The sequence below is a fragment of the Dipodomys spectabilis genome, unplaced genomic scaffold, assembly GCF_019054845.1.
Source record: "Dipodomys spectabilis isolate Male_0828 unplaced genomic scaffold, ASM1905484v1 ptg000526l, whole genome shotgun sequence".
Taxonomy (NCBI): domain Eukaryota; kingdom Metazoa; phylum Chordata; class Mammalia; order Rodentia; family Heteromyidae; genus Dipodomys; species Dipodomys spectabilis.
The window spans coordinates 962,325-983,658 of record NW_024871203.1 but is presented as its reverse complement, the minus strand read 5'-3'; the positions used below and the strand labels follow the sequence as shown (position 1 = coordinate 983,658).

Here is a 21,334-nt window from a genome sequence, read left to right as displayed (position 1 = left end):
GGAGTCTGCATGCAGTGCTAAACTTTTTATTTGGCAATCTTCTCACCCAGATTCCTCATCTGTGGCGCTCTTCCCCCCCCACCCCCACCCCACCCACCCTTCTGCATGGTGGTTGGAGTGGGTTTCCCCTTCTCAAGTCCTTTTTTTTTTCCCTTAAGGCATTTAGTGTCGTGTCTGCCAGATTTCAGTGATGAGCAGTGAATTGCTTTTAAAGTGGGCATTATGCCAGTTCAGCAGCACAATGGAAAACCAATCTTCCACCATTCTACTTTTGATGCTGTTATTGTAGCATTTTAGATAACTGCTGCCACAAAAAAAAGAAAGAAAAAAAAGATGTGCTCAATTGCTACCAGTTAGTCAAGTTAAATCCAGAGTAGCATTAAAATTACTCTGAAAACTGTTTGTCAGAGGTCATGTGCCGTCTGTGGCTGCCGCACATAGGATGGATGCTCAGTTCGGGTGGGGATTTTTTCCCCTTTATTATTACTGTGACTGACCAGCTCTCTAAATAGCCCTTCACTACCTGTTTACTTATTGTCTTCACCTCCCTGTTGAAAAAATGTGTCAAGCAGAAATGTTGAAAAGTTTCTTTAAAGTGCTGGAAATAGCAGGAGAGTGAGTTGTTCAGGGTGCTAGAGTTTGTACAGTGTGAAAGCAAAAAAAAAAAAAAAAAAGTAGGGAGAGCAAGAACATAATTCTCTGGTTTCTATAGCAAGATTACTGTTTTCTTCTTTTTATCTTCACTTTTCAACCACTGGGTTCACTGTTCTACTTTTTTTTTTTTTAATAGCACACGTGGAATTTATCCTCTCTCCCATCTCAAGTCCCTCCCACCTCCACTGGCTTTGCTTGTGAATGAAAGAGATGTCTACAAAAACTATAGGACAAGTGGCAGCTGTATATGTTAAATTCGATGTATTTTGGAGCGAGCCATATTTCAAAAATTCAAGGCAAACAGAAGGTCTATTTTGAGGGCGACAGTAACACTATACTTCAGGCTTGCTTAATTTCTTCTGAATTTATTTAGACATCAAAAATTACATAAATAACCTATAATCTCTGCTCAAAACAATTGAGTTGTGGTTAGCTGTGTTGTAATAAAATTGTCTGTTAGCTGTATTGTAATAATAGTAAAAGCAACTCAGACTTCTGGGCTATCTTCTAAAGACTACATATTCCTTTGTCTTCATATTGTCACTAGTGTATTTTTTTATGTTAAACAAGTCTATAATAACAGTCAGACGCCCTTAAGCTTCCTAAAGCCAGGTATTTTGTCAGTTTTGTGCCCTTCCTATATTCCCCGTGCTTAGAACAGTGACTGTCACATAATATTTAGTAAATATTTGTCAAACGAATTAATTCATACTTCCATGGGTATATCAAATTGTAGGGTATTTACTTCGACCGTAGATGCTGCTCTCCACTGAAAACACTGAACTGAACTGTGTTCCTGAAATATAGCAGGCCTGCAAGCTTCCTTTCTCTTCTTTCTCCCCACCCAATCCCAAATTGTATATGATGCCCAATCAGTATTCAGTAAATATTTGTTGAATAAAAAAAATGAAGAAACCAATTGGTTATTTGCCAATGAAGGATATAGGCCTTTGGTGGTAGAGAGGTATATAGATTGATGCCTTACCAGTCAGTGCTATTAAGAGTTGACAGATTGTTTTTCCAGAGTTCTTTCCCAGGTATAATGTTGGTTTCGTGGGCATGTTGTAAGCATATTTCAGATTCATCTTTTCCTTCCATTGATAGTTTTAAAAGATTTTAAGTTGAAGCATGTAAGTAAAAACTGTGATAATGATACAGTCGATATTCGTAACAGTCCCCATTCACTAACTAGTACCATCCAGATGAATCCATTGTGCGGATGTTCCTGTCTTCATGTGGGAAGTAGACTACTCTGAATATGAAATGCACATAGCGCCAGAATGAGGGATGAAGACACTGCTTAACAAGGTCTTAGGCTTCAGAGAACTGTCACATAATTGAGAGCTGAACCTGTAAGACACAACACAGCTTTCCTTTTTAATCATTGAGCCATAAGTGTGTGATAGCTTTAAATGGAGAGTGACAGATTTGTGAATCAATCGTTTTAAAATTAGATTTGGACTAAGCATTGAAAAGCCTATATTGGCAGGAGTATATGTAGCTCAGTGATACAGTGCGCTTGCCTTGAGTGCAAAGCCCTGGCTCAATCCCTAGGACCAAAAACAAACAAACGTACGTGTGTGTGTGTGTGTGTGTGTGTGTGTGTGTGTGTGTGTGAAGGTTATGATCATGACAATGCAATGAGTATGGGCAAGCTTTCCTAACAGCTAAAAATGTGCATATTAAACATACAAAAATTGAGATGGTGAGTTCGGGTACTTACAAATTCCCTTAAAAGGATGCCTTGGTAGGAATCTTTTTTCCTAAATAGCAGATAAAAGACTTAAGTTTTACCACCAGATTCACACATTTCTTTGAGAAGAATCTGGAATGTGCATTAAGAAATTTCCTAATGTGCTCTTTTTATCTTTTCCACCATTATTTAATCTTCTTCCAAAACCTGCCAAGAAACAACCCAAAATATGGATTCAGATTTTCACTAGAGCAAATGTAAGCAGATATACATACAGTGGAACATTTTACCTTATATTGCCTAGTATCAACATTTTATACTCAAAAAAAAAAAAGATGAGGGGCTGGGAAGGTGGCTCAGTGGTAGAGCGCTTGCCTTGCATGCATGAGGCCCTGGGTTCAATTCCTCAGCACCACATAAGCAAAAAGAAAAAAGCCAGAAGTGGCACTGTGGCTCAAGTGGTAGAGCGCTAGCCTTGAGCTGAAGAGCTGAGGGACAGTGCCCAGGCCTAGAGTTCAAGCCCCACGACCGGACCAAAAAAAAAAAAAAAAAAAGATGAGGGTTTATTCTAACCGCTTACGTCACTAGTAGCTGAAATTCTGAAGACTTTAAATTGCCTGAGTCAAATGAGAAAAATCTGAGGAGACATTTGGCATTTTGTAAGATAAATCATAGAGGTCAGCTGTGGTTGCTCATTTCTGTAAGCCTGTAAATACCAGCCTGGTCTACATAGCAAGAGCCTGACACCCCCCCCCCCCCAAAAAAAAAAAAACTCAGATAAATCATGCAGACTCAAGAGCAGGAGAGTAATACATTTTTTAAAAAATCATTATTATCTTTAAATAGTTGTACAAAAGAGTTGCCATTTAACAAAGCAGTTTATGGATAGAATGCATCTTTTTTAAATAAGCTTTTTATTGTGAAAATACTGTACAGAGGGGTTACATTGCACATGAGCAAGGTACATTTCTTATCAAGCATCAGTGTCGCCCCTTTCAATATTCTACCCCAGCCCCAAAAGCACGCCTTCCATTACTTTTGTAAAAAAAAAAAAAATTATTGTTACTATAAAGGTGATGTAGAGAAGAATTACAGTTACATAAGTCAGGTAAAGAGTCCATTTCTTTTTAGACAATATCACCCCGTCTCACACACACAAGTTTTTCCCACCCTTCCCTTTCTTTTCTTCTTTCTTTTCTTTTTTTTTTTTGTCAGTCATGGGGCTTGAACTCTAGGCCTAGGGGCTGTCCCTCAGCTCTTCAGCTCAAGGCTAGTATTCTACCACTTGAGCCACAGTGCTTCTTCTGGCCTTTTCTGTTTATGTGGTGCTGAAGAATGGAACCCAGGGCCTCATGCATGCAAGGCAAGCACTCTGCCACTGAGCCACCTTCCCAGCCCCCATTACTTTTCTTAATTTTGTGGTATATACAATGAGTTCTTGACTATGTTCTCCCCACCACACCCCCACTTCTTTTCTTCATTCATTTGCCCCTCTCCCTTTGACTGCCTCCCTCCACAAGTTCCCATTTGGTGGTGTTTATTTTGTTGGGTGTTGACTTTTTTCTTAGGGTCTACCATCTCTCAGTTAATATATTTGTAACCACTTTCATACCACTCAACCTGTTTACTTACAGATTTATAGGCTAATTCTAGCTACTACAAATGAGGTAAAGCATGAAATATGTGTCTCTTTGGGTCTAACTTACTTCACTTAATCATTTTTTCCCAAGTCTTTCCAATTCCTTACAAATGGTACAGAACCCTTCTTTCTTATGGATGAGTAAAATTCCATTGTGTATATACTTCTATACAAAGAGAAGTTAGAGAAAAGAACATAAACTAGATGTGTAGTACTGCAGCAAACCTTTCTGGTCTGGCTTCCTCATGGATATTGTGGGTCCTGTTTTTACTTTATGGGATTTTTGTTAAGATAATATAATTAATCACGTATTTTTTATTTATATGATGTGTATTTTTGTATTTTTTGAGGCAAGGTTCCACTCTTGCCTGGCTGGTACTGAACCCATGAATTCAAGTCATCTTCCCACCTCAGCTTTCTGAGTTGCTGGGTCTACCAGCTTGAGACAGCACATCTGCTAGGACATATATCTTTTGAATACTTTGTACCAGGAGTTGGCAAACATTTTCATATTAAGGGTCAGATCATAGAAGTTCCAGCTTGGAGAACCAGACAGTCTTTTTTTTTTTTTTTTTTTTTGGCAACTATTCAGTTTCACCACTATAACTATAGACAATACAGACAGAGATGGACATAGTTGTGTTCCAATAAAACTTTATTGACAGACCCCTCAGAAGACTAGATTTAGTCTTTGAGCCCTAGTTTGCTAACCCTTGTTCTATAATAGTGGGAAATATAAGCCACATATCCGATATCTATTTACTGCTTCAAGTAAATAACTCCCGACTTGAGAATCACTTAGTGTAGTCAAAACTTGGCCACATTAGTAAAACAGAACTTTGAATGGATTGTCTCTTTCTAAAGGAAGCCACTTTGTTCTGTAGTTTAAGCTTCCCAATTTTTTTTTGCTAAATCCTAGATAGATCATTTAAATTCAGTTAGGCTTATGTTTAACCATGGCTTCACTTAGGCCACCTGCTCTCAAAAAAAGTCTCCAGGGGTGGAAAGGTGGCTCAGTGATTGAGTGCTTACCTCATATGCATGAGGCCCTGGGTTCGACTCCACATAAACAGAAAGGCCAGAAGTGGTGCTGTGGCAGTCTCCAAACCTTTCTCTAAGAAAGTGTTCCTAGGCAGTAGTACTGTGGCTCAAGTGGTAGAGCACTACTCTTGAGCAAAAAAGCTCATGGACAGTTCACAGGCCCTAAGTGAAAGCCTCAGGACTGGAACAATGACATAGGAGTGTTCCTAGGTCCAGTGCTGGTGATTCACTCCTGTAATCCTAGCTACTCAGGAAGCTGAGATCTGAGGATCATGGTTCAAAGCCAGCCTGAGCAGGAAAGTCCGTGGGGCTCTGTCTCCACTAAAGGATACACAAAAGCTGGAAGTGGAGCCGTAGGTCATGTGGTAGAGCACCAGCCTTGAGCAAAAAGGTCTGGGACAGTGCCCAGGCCCAGAGTTCAAGCCCCAGGACCAGCACCAAAAAGAAAGAAAGGGAAAAGGAAATATTCCTTCCTTGTGATAATTTCCTTAGAGCCTTGATGTTAATCATGGTGAAGAAGGGATACTAATATTAACCAACTAAATATGGGAGAGCGATGCCACCCATTGCCTTTCCTGAATATCCTTGAGGTATTGATACAGGAAGAGTTGAAAAGGGAGGACAACAGCTATCTTGGTGGTCAGCTAGTTCAAGTTTCAAGATATATGGTCAATACTGATGAAAATGATGGAGAATCCTACTTACAGAATGGGACTCTTACATGCTGGAATGTAATATACCACAGTCTTCCAAGTCCCAAGAGACAAAATCATATTGGCTTAATGGAAGAACTCATCCCCAGCAGGGCAGAGCTTATCTCTTCCAAGAATTGAAGGTAAAGGATGCTAACTTTGACACCTTGAAAACTGCTGCTTCAGGCTTCATGATTGAATCTCTAAGCAGCTGGATTTATTTAATATAGTTATTTGTTTAGGTGTTGAGGGCAGAACCTGGGACCTCACACATAACTAAGCACATGTTCTACTAGTGAGCCATGCCCCAAGCCCTGCTTTAATATTTAGTTTGTATCTAATGAGTTAGTTCCCAAACAACATCCATTATATATAACTATTAAATCCAATGTGACCAGAAAATATTACCTACTACAGAAATTACCTTTTTTAAGTTTTCTGGATAATTTAGTTAATGACAAGCAGCCATTTAAAAGTCTACCTGTGGCTGGGTATTGGTAGCTTCCACCTATAATCCTAGCTACTCAGGAGGCTGAGATCTGAGGATCACAGTTGAAGCCATCCTGGGCAGGAAAGTCTGTGAGACTCTTAACCACCAGGAAACCAGAAGTAGCACTGTGGCTCAACGTGATAGATCCCTATCCTTGAGCAAAAACGTTCAGGGACAGCAACCAGACCCTGAGTTCAAGCCCCACCAGCAAGCCCCTCCCTCAAAAAATAAAGTCTGCCTGTGCCCTCTGCTTTCTCACAGATTTCTTAAGGCCTTAGATTTCCTAGTCTCTTAGACATTCCACACTGAGTTAGTAAGCTCTTTCTCAAAAGTGGCCCCTCCCTGCTGAGCGGTTTCTAAGATGGTACCCAATGATCCTTGCCTCTTAGCAATCACTTGTGCAGTAGCCCCCCTTAATTGAGTATGGGCTGGACCCATTCACTCTCCTCTCACCAACAGAATGCAGTCAAAGCAATGTAATGTCAGTTCTGAAATTAGGTTACAAAAGACTGTGCCTTCTGCTTTGAGCATGTACTTGCTTCCTTACTGGCTCATTCACTCTGAGAGGAACCAGCTGCTGAGTTACCCTATGGAGAAGCCCACATGGTGAAGAATTGAGACCTCAAACAACTTGAGAGGAAGAGAAGTCTGCAGGAGAGAACTTGGAAGCTGATCCTTCCACAGTTGAGCTTTCAGATGAGACAGCAGTCTGGCTGATGGCTTGGTTGTGTCCTTGTGAGGAACCATGAGCCAGAGGAGCGAACAACTATGTTGTTTTTAGCCACCAAATCTTGGGGCACTTTGTTATACTACAAATAAAACCTTTTAACATGCAATGCCTGTCATATGCTTGTTTTACAGTGTCTTGCATGTAGCAGACAATCCACAACGATTTGTTTATTGATAATTTCATATACATTTACTTATTACATTATTATTTTGCCAGCATATCTATTTGGATTAATTTTTTATGTTGATTTTTGGGGGGGGGGGGGCCAGGGCCTAGTGGCTCACACCTGTAGTCTTAGCTACTCAGTAGGCTGAGATCTGAGGATCACGGTTCAAAGCCAGCCTGGGCAGAAAAAGTCCAAGAGTCTCTTCACCAATTAACGCGCAAAAGGCAGAAAATGGAGTCGGCTCCAGGGGTAGAATGATATAGCCTTGAACTACAAAGCTCAAGGACAGCACCCACACCCTGAATTCAAGCCACAGGACAAGGAAAGAAAATCTTGTGAGACTATTACCTCCAATTAACTCCCAAAAAAGGCCGGAAGTAGAGCTATGGCTCAACTATGGCTCAAGTAGTAGAGTGCTAGTCTTGAGCAAGAAAATCTCAAAGCCAGCACCCAGGCCCTGAGTTCAAGCTCCTGGACTGGCACCAAAAAAAAAAATGTTGATTTTTCTCCACAAAGAATGTGAATGCCCACTATTTGGGTGTGTGACATTTATAGATTTGTGATGGTGGAGAGGGGCTCTGTATAATGCATGAACCAATATGAAACCCCAGAAAGACTGAGAGCCCCTGGAAAACTCAGCATCTCTCTCTACAGAGAGCAGATGAGAATGCATGTAATGTCAGGATCTAGAAAGACATGGCTTCTTTTTTCACTCTTCTCTCCTCTTCTTTTATTCTTCTTTTCTCTCCTCTTCTCTCTTCTCTCTTCTCTCATCCTGGGGCTTCAACTCAGGGCCTGGGCACTCTCCTTGAGGTTTTATATTCAAGGCTAGTGTTCTACCACTTGATCCACAGCTCCACTTTTGGCTTTTTTTGGGGGGGGGGTAATTAGAGATAAAAGAGTCTCACAGACTGTTCTGCTTGGGCTGGCTTCCAACCACAATCCTCAAATCTCAGCTTCACTACCCGCACCTAGCTTTTTTTTTTTCAGGATGAACTTTGTCCTCACTGTTGTTCAGCTGGTTTTTTCAACTTGTTTGTTTCGGGTGGTGTTCTACTACTTGAACCACACTTCCAACCCAGCTTTTTTAAATTATATTTTCATTATTTTTAAGTAGCTGCACAAAGTGGTCACTGTTAGGTTTTTAAAAAGAGGTAGCCGAGTAAGAACTGCACCATGCACGTGGTATTCAGGTAAGGGGTAGGTTTATTCAGTAGACCTGCTGGGACCAGGCAAGGTTGGCACTCCACGCGGCTGGCAAAAGAAAAGGAACGTCTGGCCCCGGTTTAGGCCTTATATAGGGTAGGGGATGGGGAAGGGTGTGTCCAGGTAAAGGGAAGTGGGATCAGGTGGGAGAAAGGTGTGGCCACATCAGGTTAAGATGTGACCTCAGAGGATGCAGATGTGACCTTTTCCAGGTGTCCCAGTTGCCTAGGTAACGCAGGTACTGGGCGAGGTCTGTTCACCATCCAGGAATGGACCTTACAGTCACCATTCAATAAAATCACTTTATAGGTATCATCCCTCAACATTTCCCCAATCTCTCCTAACCTAATACCTCCCGTCAATTTTTCTAGCTTCATAGATATTCATTGAGTATTCTGACAACATTTTCTCCCACTTTCTTCTCTTCTTTACTCTATATCCCCCTTTCTTAGTCCCCCCACCCCGACTTTTCAAGTACCAGTTTTCCTGCTATTCGTTTTGTTGGACTGTGTGTTAGTTTTTCTAAGGAATTATGCCATTTGAATTTTGCCCTCCATATACCATATTTCAGTTAATACATTTGTTATACTTGCATACCACCCCATGCATATTTACTTGTGGATATATAAGTTAGATCTAACTTTCACATAGGAGAGAAAACATGCATCCTTTGCCTCTCTAGGCCTGACTTACCTCACTTAACATAATTTTTCCAGGTCCCTCCATCTCTTTGTAAATGATATATCATTCTTCCTCATGGATGAGTAAAATTTCATTATGTATATCTACATTTTCTTGATCCATTTATCCACTGAGGCCAACTCAGCTTTTTTCTTTTTCTTTTTCTTTCTTTCTTTCTTTTTTTTTTTTTTTTTTTGCCAGTTCTGGGCTTGAACTCTTGGGTCTGAGTGCTGTCCCTTAGCTTTTTTTTGCTCAAGGCTAGCACTCTACCACTTGAGCCACAGTACCACGTCCAGATTTTTCTGAGTAGTTTATTGTAGATAAGGGTCTCATGGACATTCCTGCCCAGGCTTGCTTTGAACCACGATTTTCACATCTCAGCCTCCTGAGTAGCTAGGTAGGCATAAGCACTAGCGCCAGGCTCGAACTCCACTTTTTGCTGGTTATTTTGGAGATGGAGTTTCATGATTTTTTCTGCCCAGGCTGGCTTCAAACCATAGTGCTTCGAATCTCAGCCGCCTCAGTAGCTGGTATTACAGGCATGGGCCACCAGTGCCTACCTTCAGTAGTTATTTTTAAGATAGGGTCTCACTTTCCTCCAGGTCTATGATCCACCTATTTTTAGGATTCTGGTCATGGCTGGATTGACAGGCACGTTCAACCATGCCTAACATCTTTCCATTGAGAAAGAGTAACACAAATGTTTCTGCCCAAACTACCCTTCAAACCAGGTCCTCCCAATATCAGCCTTGACTGATGCCCAGCAAAAATGGTTTGTTTGTTTGGTGGTAGTTTTAGTGTTTGAACTTGGCTTTGCACTGGTTAGGCAGATTAACACTTGAGACAGGCCTCAGCTCTCTCTAGTCGTCTATTTAGAAAGTCTCTTTGGCTAATGATTGAATAGTAAGGCCCTCACCAAGACCTGTTTATACAGTACAGCTGTTGCCTTCACATCCAAACATGGTCCAGCCATAGGCCCAACTATTTATATTTGTCACAACTGTCCTTGAGACACTAGCATAGGCTGTGAGGACGGGAGACTAGTGCAAAAGGATGATACCTACAAGATTAAGAAGCACCCAAGAAGCTGGGCAGTGATGGCTGACGCCTGGAAACCTGGATACTCAGGAGGCTGAGGTTTGAGGATCACAGTTCAAAGCCAGCCCAGGCACCAAAGTCTTGAGATTTTTATCTCCAATTAACCACCAGAAAACTGGAAGTGGAGCTGTGGCTCAAAGTGGTAGAGTGCTAGCCTTGAGCAAAATAGCTCTAGGACAGCGACCAGGCCCTGAGTTCAAGACCCACGACCAACCAAAAAGAAGCAACCAAGGCAAGGACTGCTTGCCTTTATCTTCAAGAAAGGGCAAGAGCTTCGTCGGTGGGCTGCTGGCCGAGAATGTAAAAAACATCTCCTCCAGTGGCCCTTTTGTATATTCGCTATACTCTAAGGGCCTTTTCTTTTCACACCTGTGATAAATCACCATTTCTACTGGAACATAGCTTTAACTGCCTATCTATTATCATTGTTATTGACTGGGATTTTTTGAGCATTAACGTCATCTCAGAAACTGCTAGGGCACTCTAATCCTTCAACCTATGCATTCATTAAAATGAAGAAAAATAAGCAGAGGCTTGACATTCAGAAATAAGAGTCCAGAAATGAATCCAGAATTTCTGATTCTGAAGCCAGTGCCAACTCCCTAATCTACACTTAACTGAGTTTTAATACATATGCATTTGTCCTTCCTTCCCTGGCTGCCTTCCCTTCCTAAGAGTATCCCAGCCCAGGCACATACCCTCAACCCTGCTAGCTCTCCAAAGCCTGTGGTTCTTGCACAGATAGCATATTCATCCATCTGAGTTGTTCTGGGCACCGAGCTTTACAAACCATGTAAATAGAAATTCAGATAATGAAACATCAGGGTTACATAAACAATAAAGATGCCCTATGCTTAGATCTTGTTGCTAGCCCAACACTTGCAAAGACTAAGGTCTTCAGATGGAATGGTAATGGTGGAAAATGTTTATTTCCATGATACAAGGATATGAGCTCATTGAAATTGGGCATACCTAAAATTTTGGTAGCTCTTCGTTGGGGAAAAAATTTCAATTATCAAAACTCTGAGAATCTTGAAATAGCAAAGAAACAAACCTGTTTTCTACCCTCCTTTTCCCCCACAAAAAAATCGAGGTGGCTGTTGAACACTGGATATAAGTATTGCCAAACTTCCTCGAAATTCTGTTTGACTCCCAGTCTCCACCTTTCCACCCCCATCCCTCTTGGCCTTGACTTGCTCTCTCTCTCTCTCCCTCTCTCTCTCCCACCCTCTCCCTCTCCCTCCCCCCTCCTCTCTCTCTCCCTCCCCCCCCTCGCTCCCCCTCTCTCTCCCCGTGAGATAAGAGTCTCACAGACTTTCCTGTCCAAGCTGGCTTCGAACTCCAATCCTCAGATCTCAGTCTCTCTCCTGAGAAACTAGGATACGAGGCGTGAGCCACCAGCACCTGGCTTTCATCTTTGTTCTTGTCTGTCAGAAAACATTGGTTAGACATTAAGACATTTTGGAATCTTTCCATTTTCTCCCGACTTCATGTGTACTAAAGAGTAGTGCTCATATCAAATTGAACGACAGTGGCTATCTACCCCATTGGCTTTGATTAAATTACAAGTTTGTGCACAGAATCCCATGGGGGGCTCTGGCAAATTGCAATGATCGCCACAAATGGAGAAGCAAACACGGTGTAGTAACTCAGAACTCTAGGCCTTTTGTGGAGTTGCTCCTTAATAAAACTTACTTTCATATTGGAAACTGCTTGGTGAAGGTCAATATTTTGTTGCTACTTTTCCTGTGCAAATGCAATGTAGAAGCATTTGGAGAGAAAAAAATATGTGCTAGTTGTTCGACATATCGGGAACAAGAGTTCTGATAGTTAAAGTGTACAATACTCTTATATACTACAATGATGGCTCTTTTTCAACATTAGGGTAGTTTTTTTTTTAAGAAATTGCAATAAAGTCATTGTAATTCATAGAACATGCTGTAATACAGAGATACGTGTAAAATACAATCTGTATACCTGATTGCAGGTAACAGAGTTAAATGTGCCAGCAATTTCAAACACAGTTTGATATTTCCTATAATAAAATATAATGCAAAAAAATTAAATATCCAATATCAATGGATTCTAAATGGTTTTGATATTTCTTTTTGTCCTTTCCCATGAAGAGTAATTTATTTCCCTTTTTAAAGTGTGGGCAGAATGATTACTAGCGCACTGTAATGTAATTGTGTTGCATTGATAAAATAAAAATTGTCCTTTATCTGTGTCCTGATAATGTTCAATTTACAGGCTGGCTTCTCTGCCACCTCTTCGGTGCTTTGAGTATTCCAGTTCTCCTCCCTTCCTGCTCTGAGAGCGCACAGAACTGTTTGAAATCCACTGGTACAATTGTCAAATCAATTATTCATTCTCTGCAATTATGCTCGCACAAAGAACATTTTGCTGGTCTGAATGATGATTAAATTAACAGCTATTCCAGCTGCCTGATAACATCTAATAGAATATTCATAAGCCCAAAATGGAATGAATTATCTCCATTAACTTCATCATGCTCACTTAATTACATGCTTGTTATTGTATTTACACCTTGTTAGATACCGCTGAAGCTGATCCAGTGGCTGGCCGGGAATTGGAAGCGTCTGTCATGGGGCAGTTGGAGCGCGTTTTGTAGGAAATGCTATTTATTTTAAATGCTCCACCTGCTGGGAGCCGAGGTTAGTCAGCAGCACTGAGATGAATTGGGAAACGGGGTGTAAAAAGAAATAATGTGCTTCTGACAGGCTCCGTGGCTTTTAAGTTGCTCTCATTCAGCCACTTCACAAAAAAATTATTTTATTCCATCTCTCAGTGATGATGACATGATTGCTTTTGGGTAATCATTTACCATTCTGATTTTATTTTTTGAAGTAAATTGTCTGAAGTAATAGGTTCTTGGAATTACAGCGTGCCTTGCTTTTTTCTTAGAACTTTATTTAAGCTTGTCTTCCAGCATTTAACCCGAGTCCCCTCTTTCGTTTGATCTTCTAACTTTATTTATACAACAGTGCTTAATGATCCTGCACAATGTGTTTTTTTCTCTCTCTCTCTGCACCCCCCCCAAAAAAAATTCTGTCCAGTATGGTTGACAGTACTTTTTATAACCTCAGCAAGGGGGCTGCATGGGCAATTTTCTTCCGACATGACAAATACAAACACCCAAAACCCAACCCTGATAGAATCACTTCATCCAGTTGAAAGGAAATTTTTGATCTCTTTCAAGGTGACTCCTTCTCCACTGAAACATGGTAAGGGGCATGACTCTTCTATTTCTTACTGTAGACATGGTATTCTTTACTCCACCTCGCCCTGTCTCCTCCCCTCTGGAGTCACCCTCTGTTCTACCCCAAACTTCCACTGGCCAGCCCTTGTTGGTTGTTGGGCTCCGCCGCACCTCCATTTGCTTTGAGTGAGAAGGGTCACTGTTCACCACCACCAGGCTGCAGCAAGCCTGTGTTTATTGAACATGAACCAGACCAATGGCGGAGAGAATTCTAATCACACTTCTAAATACTTGTCAGATCAGACTAGTAGAGCACTTGAGCTAAACCATGGATATTTTATTCTGTTTGAAGGCTATATTTTGGTATCAACAAAAAAGAAGAAGAAAGAAATCCAAAGATAATTATTTATAAGTAGGAATGGAGCTGAATAGTGGACTAACAGAGAGACTCTTGAGCCCTCAGAAATATTTTAGCATCTGAGCTGTGATTTAACAGGCAAGAATGATCCTCCTCTAGGCGTTAGCTGCTTGACAAAATGCCTTGTACGTCGTATGTGCCTGGCTCTGTGCCTTGTGAATGTTTTTTTTCTAAGCAAGAACTGATGCAAAAAAACAAAAACCAGTGGGTTTTGTTTTTAATGTCTTATTTTGACTGAAAAATGTTTACAGATTTGGGACCCTAAATGGTTTTGTCTTTGAACTCTTGAGTGACACTTGGATACCTACCTTGCCTGCACCTCCATTATGGATTGATATTCTGGAGAAAGCTAGCTAGGCCAGGAGCCCAACAGCTCTCTGTAGGTCAGATGGCTCTAAATCACAGAGAGCACCGAGAAGTACAGTTGTCTGTCAAAATTCCTCAAGCCTCCTGCATTCCACCCCTGATGGCAAAGCTCACTCGCATTGAAGGAGGGAGGCTATGGATCAGAAAAGGTGGGAGAGCTTAGAACTGCATGGTGGGAAGCCAAGCAATTAAAAGAAAACTGACTGAAATTATTACCTGATTTCATAATTGACAGAATATTTAATTCAGATATAGTAAATTGACACACCTCTACACAGAGACAATTATGACTGACTGTATAGCACCTGACAGGATCAATTATAACTGACTGTTGTTTGATACCTTTGCACGGAAATAAATGAAACAGACATTCAGAACAGAGACGGCTGCTTCCTGTGTGCCTAATCCTGCTTTAATTAAAATAAAAGAACCAGTAGGCGAGGTTAAAATATCTCTGCCTCGTGCTTTCTAGTTCGATGTGTTTCTTTAAGTCCAAAAATGGCTTTATAAAGAAGAAGGCTGCAAAGAGCTTGTCCGTTGCTGAAAGCATGGAAAGTAGAGATTATTTCATCAGTTGAGAGTACACCTATGTTTTTCAAATGGACCGTTTTATTTGGTCAGATGAGTTTTAACTAAAACACTTAAAATAAGTTAACCTGTAGGTGATGCTCTAATTTGCCTTACATTTAAAAAAAAAAAATTGAAACTCACATGAAATTGAGCACTTAGTTTCAAATCAGTGAAAACCAACCTTTTAAATTTAGCAGCTTATGTTGTCCATTTTAGTCAAATTTGGTGAGTGATTATCGAGGCTAACTTCTTGTCATTGTTTTCTTAGGGTTCAGGGATGGAATGTTTTGGATAATTACTATATAACCATAAAACGTCTGAGTGTGTAGATAGAACCAAAGGTTAGCCACAGAGGAAGTAAGGAAAGGAGATTGGCTTTGCTGTAGTGTTAGATGAATGGCTTCCATGTGCTACTTCAGGCCCTTGGCCCATTTGTGTGGAGAAAGAGTATTTCCTTGTCCATCTGGAAGTTTAGATGTTAGGTGCTGATGGCAGGAACAGCAGCAAGCCATAGCCACGTGATGTCTGTGTGGCACAGGGGTCCGGGGCAATGGCCGCTGATCCTCTCCATTACTTGTCTAGTGGCCTCTTGGAATCTTCTAACAGTGTTGTTCTGCGTGCTGACCATGCTTTCCTAGAGGTCTGGCTTCCTTCCAAAACCCAGAGCAGGGCAGGGAATCAGGCTGCTACTGGTCCCATTAACTGACTTTCACCAGTTAGCCTGTGTATTTTCGCTGGAGATCTGACTAAAGTAAGTGGTGGGTGTCATTGACAGAAACGAGATTAGAGTTACATGTGTATGCCTAACATGGGTGACCTAGGTTCCTAAAGGAGGAGGAAGAAGAGAGCTAGGAAGAAAGGGATGACTCTTGCCCTCCCAGCCCACACCCCTGATGTGGCCGGTGACAACTCATCCAATTCTGTTTCCTAGAAGACCTTTCTATACATTATTGATTGAATTCTCATTGGGGAAGCAAGCGGGAGCTTTTATCTGCATCCCTAACCGCCGTGGAATGGAGCCTGGGCCGTATTGACCGGCTATGGGATATGCCGGCCGTCACAGTTGTCTTTTCCGAAGAAGAGCACGGAGTGACGCTGGTTGTCATTCGAACTCTGCTGTGTGGCAGCGTAAATAGTCGCCTTTCTAACCAACCTGGTGGGAAAAGTCAATATCCCATCAGCAGAGGAGGTAAACACATCAGGAGCTGTGTCCTCTCCCTTCCTCCCCTGCTCCGTATTACCGCAGCTCTTTAAATGTGCTCTCCCCAGTCATCAGATGCATTTGTGTCATTCACATGCACGGGGGTTGCTGGCCTGCAGCTCTGGCCTGCCAGGAGGCAGCTACACTGCTCAGGCCTTTGTTGTGTATTCCCAGACTTGGATAATTAGAACTTTCAAGTTGTCTCTCTATAGTCTCTTAACGATGCGTGCTCCCCCACACACACCCCCTTGCCTCTTTTTGCACCCCCTTTTGGGCATTTAAATCCTCTAGGAAACTTTTGCTTCTTGTTGTTGTTGTTGTTGTTTTAAGAAAGACACTCATGTAATTTAGAGGAGGTTGTGAACAAATGGGAATGTGTAACTAAGGAACAAAAATCTGAAGCCTGCGTTTTCGTTTTCCGGGGTTTTGTGGGCTCCAGTGTTGCTCTGTTGTTGGACTGGGCGGTGTGCTTTCTGTGATTGACGTGCTCTCCTTTCCATGTTTCCTTCCCAATCTTTTCCTATTGCAAGGTACTAAGCAGCCTCACTCCTTGCAGGAGCCTTGGCGCAAGCAGCATCCGGGGCCCTCGCCTTGGGAATAGCTGATTTCTAGCACTTGCCCGTGTCTGTCTGGGAGCAGTGGCATGGGAACGGAGGGACAAAAGGGAGGCTCTTCTTCAGGTCTAGCCTTGGGGTTTGGCTCCCTGAGCTTGGGCGCCGTATATCCCTGATGACCTGTTGTGTGACCTTGGACAAGTGACATAACCTCCCAGTTGCCTCAACCATACCATGGGGATAAAAAAAAAATGTTAATTTCAGACAGGTGCTGATGGTTCACACCTGTAAACCTAGCTACTCAGGAGGCCAAAATCTTAGGCTCATGGTTCAAAGCTAGCCCAGGCAGGAAAGTCCTTAAGACTCTGATCTTCAAGTAACCGCCAGAGAACCAGAAGTGGAACTATGGCTCAAACTGGTAGAGCACTAACTTTGAACAAAAGAGCTCAGGGACAGTGCCCAGGCCCTGAGTTCAAGCCCCAGGACTGTCAAAAAATTTAAATCCATTTAAATCAATTTTAAAACAATGTTAGCCTCTTCAAACACCTCACAGGGTACCTGAGCAGCTTAAAACAAAGACTGTATCACCCTACCATCTGGACAGGGTTGGCGCCCCTCAAGTATCAACCTACTAAGTATAGCCTCCCTACTTGCTCTTTTAAAAGAATAAAATGCAGACGTAGCCAGCTCTGGCAAGACAGGGGAAGGATTTTTCTTTCGCCTGGTAGGATCTTTCTCAACAAGAAAGACCTGGGATGAATGAGTGAAAGAAGCAGAACACCAGGGCATACCCCAAGTTCGTACAAGGTGGCTAAAGAAGAAATCTTGGCAACAGACCGAATGTTCTCCAGGCTGCTCCCCTGGCCTCTTTCAGCACAGGGGGTTTTGTTTAGCAGAGGGATGAAGCCAGGAAATTAGAAGAAGCTGACTTGAGTCCAGCTGACCTGCGGAGTGTGGGCTGCCAGGCACTGTGGAGGCTTCTTTGAAAGCAGGCATTTCTAACCACCTCCAGATGTCACCCAGCGTGCACACGTATGTTCCACGGTGCGGCAGAAGTGGCATCTAGGAGCAGCATATGGGCATGCACCTGCAGTTCGCATCAGTAGAAGGTGGCCTGGCCCATGCACCCACCCAGTGCTGAGAAGATATGGGCTGTTATGAGGAATCTCAAGGGACGCCTGGCTTCAGACTGGCCCCAGATAGGACCATGAGGACCTCTGTGACATGGAGCTACAGACAGAGCGTATGCTCTTTCTCTAATGCTGGGGGAATACTGACTGGTCTATAAAACTGAGACTACTAATCCGTTTCTTTTTGTTTCAATTTCAGACAAACTGAAGAAGCAGTTTTTCCCTCCAAAAGTTTATGAGGACTACAGAAAACTCAAGAACACAGTGGAGCAGTTCTTGACAAGGAGTGGCTACTCCGAAGTGAACCTCAGCAAACTCTTTGCCGATTGTGCTATGAAATCCTAAAGAGGATCGAGGAACAATCAAGGAGGACCAGCTACACAACCCCAGCTTCCAAAGTGCCAAACTGCTTCTCCATGATCATGCTTCCGCTTCCCCCTGTGCCATTCATGTCTGGTTGATGTGAACTGGGAGAGGGACAACAGAAATATGTATCAAGCATCAAAGAAAATGCCAACAGTCTTCATATTGCAATATACTGCTGCACCCTTGCCCGAGTTCCTGAAGACGTAACATTGAGCACTGGGTCTCTGGGAGAGGGAAATTGCTTCTTGAATTGCCAGTGGCTAGAAGATAAAAGGGCCCTGGGTTTGGGCTTAGGGTTTTTTAGACATATCCCCAAAAAGAGAGGTTCATAGAGCCTGACACCTTGCCTTCGCACATGTCAATTAAACCCAGCCCAAATCCAGATGTTTCCTCAGCCACTTGTGCCACACAGCTATTCTTTTCAGTCTTATCTTTCATGTAAGTGGGGAGCTGGGGGGCTAGTTTGAGACCCCTTGGACTCTAAACAGATTAAGCAGCAAGTGTGTTTAATTAATCACTTGCTCTAAAGTCCCAATACACACACACACACACACACACACACACACACACAGACACGCATTTTATACTCACATTTTCTCTTTTTTCCCTTTAAATAGAAAGGTAAGAGTTTATATAACAGGAAAGCACATTTTAAACACCTTGATGTCCTACCATTCCATAAGAAAAATGGAAAGATTGGACTAAGGTTCACCATGTTGTGTTCTAGTAAATGGAGGTGGGGAGGGGCGCTATTTTTTTTCCATTTCTTCACAATGACCACTTTGCAAGTGGTAAAACATACTTCAACGTATATTTCCCCAACTATGCTGTGTTGTTTTGTTGTTTTTTTTAATTGCCTTTGCCGGGCACCAGTAGCTCACGTCTGTCATCCTAATTACTCAGAAGGCTGAGATCTGAGGCTCATGGTTCAAAGCCTGCCTGGGCAAGAAAGTCCATGAGACTCTTACCTCCAGTTGTCAAAAAGCCAAAAGTGAACTGAGGCTCAAATGGTAGAGCACTAGCCTTGAGCAAAAAAGCTCAGGGACAAGTACCTAGGCCCTGAGTTCAAGCCCCAGGACCGGCACTCGCAAAAATTACCTGTGTGAACTTTTTAGAGGATAAACATGCCATGCTTTTTACCTAAGAATAAAGTTTTCCAAAAGGAAACCAGTTGTGGTGAATTCTTATCCAATGCAGGTGACTAGAAGCACAAAAATGAGTAAAGTTTGGCTGAAAACAATCCCCTTCCCAAACCTGAATCCACTTTCTTTTATCACCCCCAGAATCAAAGATGCTCAGCCAGATGCTTGAGTGTCCTGAGCAGTATGGAGAATTTCTGTGGACTTTGCATCCTTAAAAGATTAGGTATGAGAAAGGCTAGGCTGTGGGTCCTTGGTAGACTATTGCATGTGGGTTGATCACCAGCACCCAAAAGAGAATTGAGGTATAGTTTCTGATGTGCTTGGACAACCAAAGATAGCCAAGCCAGGAGCTCAAAGTTGTCATTAAAAGAGAGAGGGCTGGGAAGGTGGCTCAGTGGTACGGCGCTTGCCTTGAGCTGAAGAGCTGAGGGACAGCGCCCAGGCCAAGAGTTCAGGCCCCATGACCAGACCCAAAAAAGAGAGAGAGAGGAAAGAAAAGAAAGAAGAGAGAGAGGAAGGAAGAGGGCTGGGGAGGTGGCTCAGTGGTAGAGTGCTTGCCTTGCATGCATGAGGCCCTGGGTTCCATTCCTCAGCACCACATAAACAGAAAAAACCAGAAGTGGCGCTGTGGCTCAAGTGGTAGAGCGCTAGCCTTGAGCTGAAGAGCTGAGGGACAGCACCCAGGCCCAGAGTTCAGGCCCCATGACTGACCCCCCCCCCAAAAAAAAAAAATAGAAAGAAAAGAAAGAAACGCTCCTGGTGCTGGAGGATCATGATTCAAAACCAGCCTGGGCAAGAAAGTCTATGAGACTCATCTCCAATGAATCACCAAGAAGCCAAAAGTGGAGCTTTGGTTCAAGCGGTAGAGCACTAGTCTTGGGCACAATAGCTCAGTGGCAGCACCCAAATCCTGAATTCAAGCCCCAGGACCAGCAGACAAAACATATGAGTAATAATAAAAAGCAAAGTTGATGGGTTCTGGGAGAGAGGCACTCATCATAGATTCCCCTAGAGAAGGAACACTTGTTAAGCAAATGGGGATGAAACTACCTTTTATCTGGCTCTGCTTTTTCTTCCCTCTTCTCTCTCTCTCTCCTTGTCCCTCAGTCTCTCGCCCCACTCCTCTGTCTGCTCACACTTAGGTTCCCAGTAGAAACGATTTAGAGCCAACGTCGGGAAACTAAGGAATCCATGTAGTCAACTCTTGTGCTAATCACTATCATATAAGGCAGTAGAGAGGGGCTGGGAAGGTGGCTCAGTGGTAGAGCGCTTGCCTTGCATGCCAGAGGCCCTGGGTTCGATTCCTCAGCACCACATAAGCAAAAAGAAAAAAGCCGGAAGTGGCGCTGTGGCTCAAGTGGTAGAGCGCTAGCCTTGAGCTGAAGAGCTGAGGGACAGTGCCCAGGCCCAGAGTTCAAGCCCCATGACCGGACCCCCCAAAAAAACCCAAACAATAAGGCAGTAGAGATGGTTTCCTAAGGTGTTTCCACAGTCCATGCCTCCACTTAGCTTTCTGAAGAGGAACCAGGTTTTCTTCACTCTCCTGGAGCTGCAGTTATATCCACCATGAACAGAATTATGTTCAACTTGATCATCAAGAAACTCTGGGGGAAAAAAACGAGTATCTCACTGGCTTAGTCTTTGTTGACCTCTGGATTGTAGTAACCATGAGGGCAGAACTATGGCTATAGAAGATCATACATCTCTAAAGATGGTTCCAGAAAAAAAGAGAACACAGTAGTTGTGCTAGTTGATATTTTCTTACTAGGAGGTAACTTCAGGTTGTAACTGGATACCTAAGGATGCCAGAATTTTAGAGACAAATGAAACCAACTTGGAGTAAGGATTCCAGTGAGTCTGTGTTGGAAGACTGGAATATCACCTACTCGCTTTTCTCTGAGAAACGTCACCACTCCTTGATGGGCCTTGCTTGATGACACACTGAATAGAGCTGGTATGGAAATGCCATCTAACCAACATGCCCACGCAGGCTCTCTGGCTAGATTCACAATGAGAGAGTGACAGCTCTCTACTAGATTCTGGCTAGAGAGTAGCAGAGTCTGTCCAAAGGGGGCGGCAGGGATGCTGAGAGGGACTGGGCCTAGTGTGGTCACATGATCCAGTTTTTCAAGAGAAGCCAGGAATCCAAATATTCCATAAAGCCTCTTGATTTCTAAACCATTCTTGGCAACTGATTTAAAAAAAAACAAAACACATTAGACACTATAGGGGCTGGACTACTCTGGGCTAAACTTGCATGAACCAGTTGGGAAATGA

The 21,334-nt window shown here is 42.7% G+C and overlaps 1 protein-coding gene across 1 annotated transcript in view; it reads left to right on the top strand.

The window, feature by feature from the left end:
• Positions 1 to 17,895, top strand: part of Pola1 (DNA polymerase alpha 1, catalytic subunit) — a 314,048-nt gene extending 296,153 nt beyond the window's left edge. Inside the window, exon 37 of the mRNA XM_042670176.1 lies at positions 17,749 to 17,895. Coding sequence (XP_042526110.1) covers positions 17,749 to 17,894 — 146 coding nt within the window. The 3' untranslated portion in view covers position 17,895. The remainder of the gene's footprint in view (positions 1 to 17,748) is intronic.
• Positions 17,896 to 21,334: the final 3,439 nt, after the last annotated feature.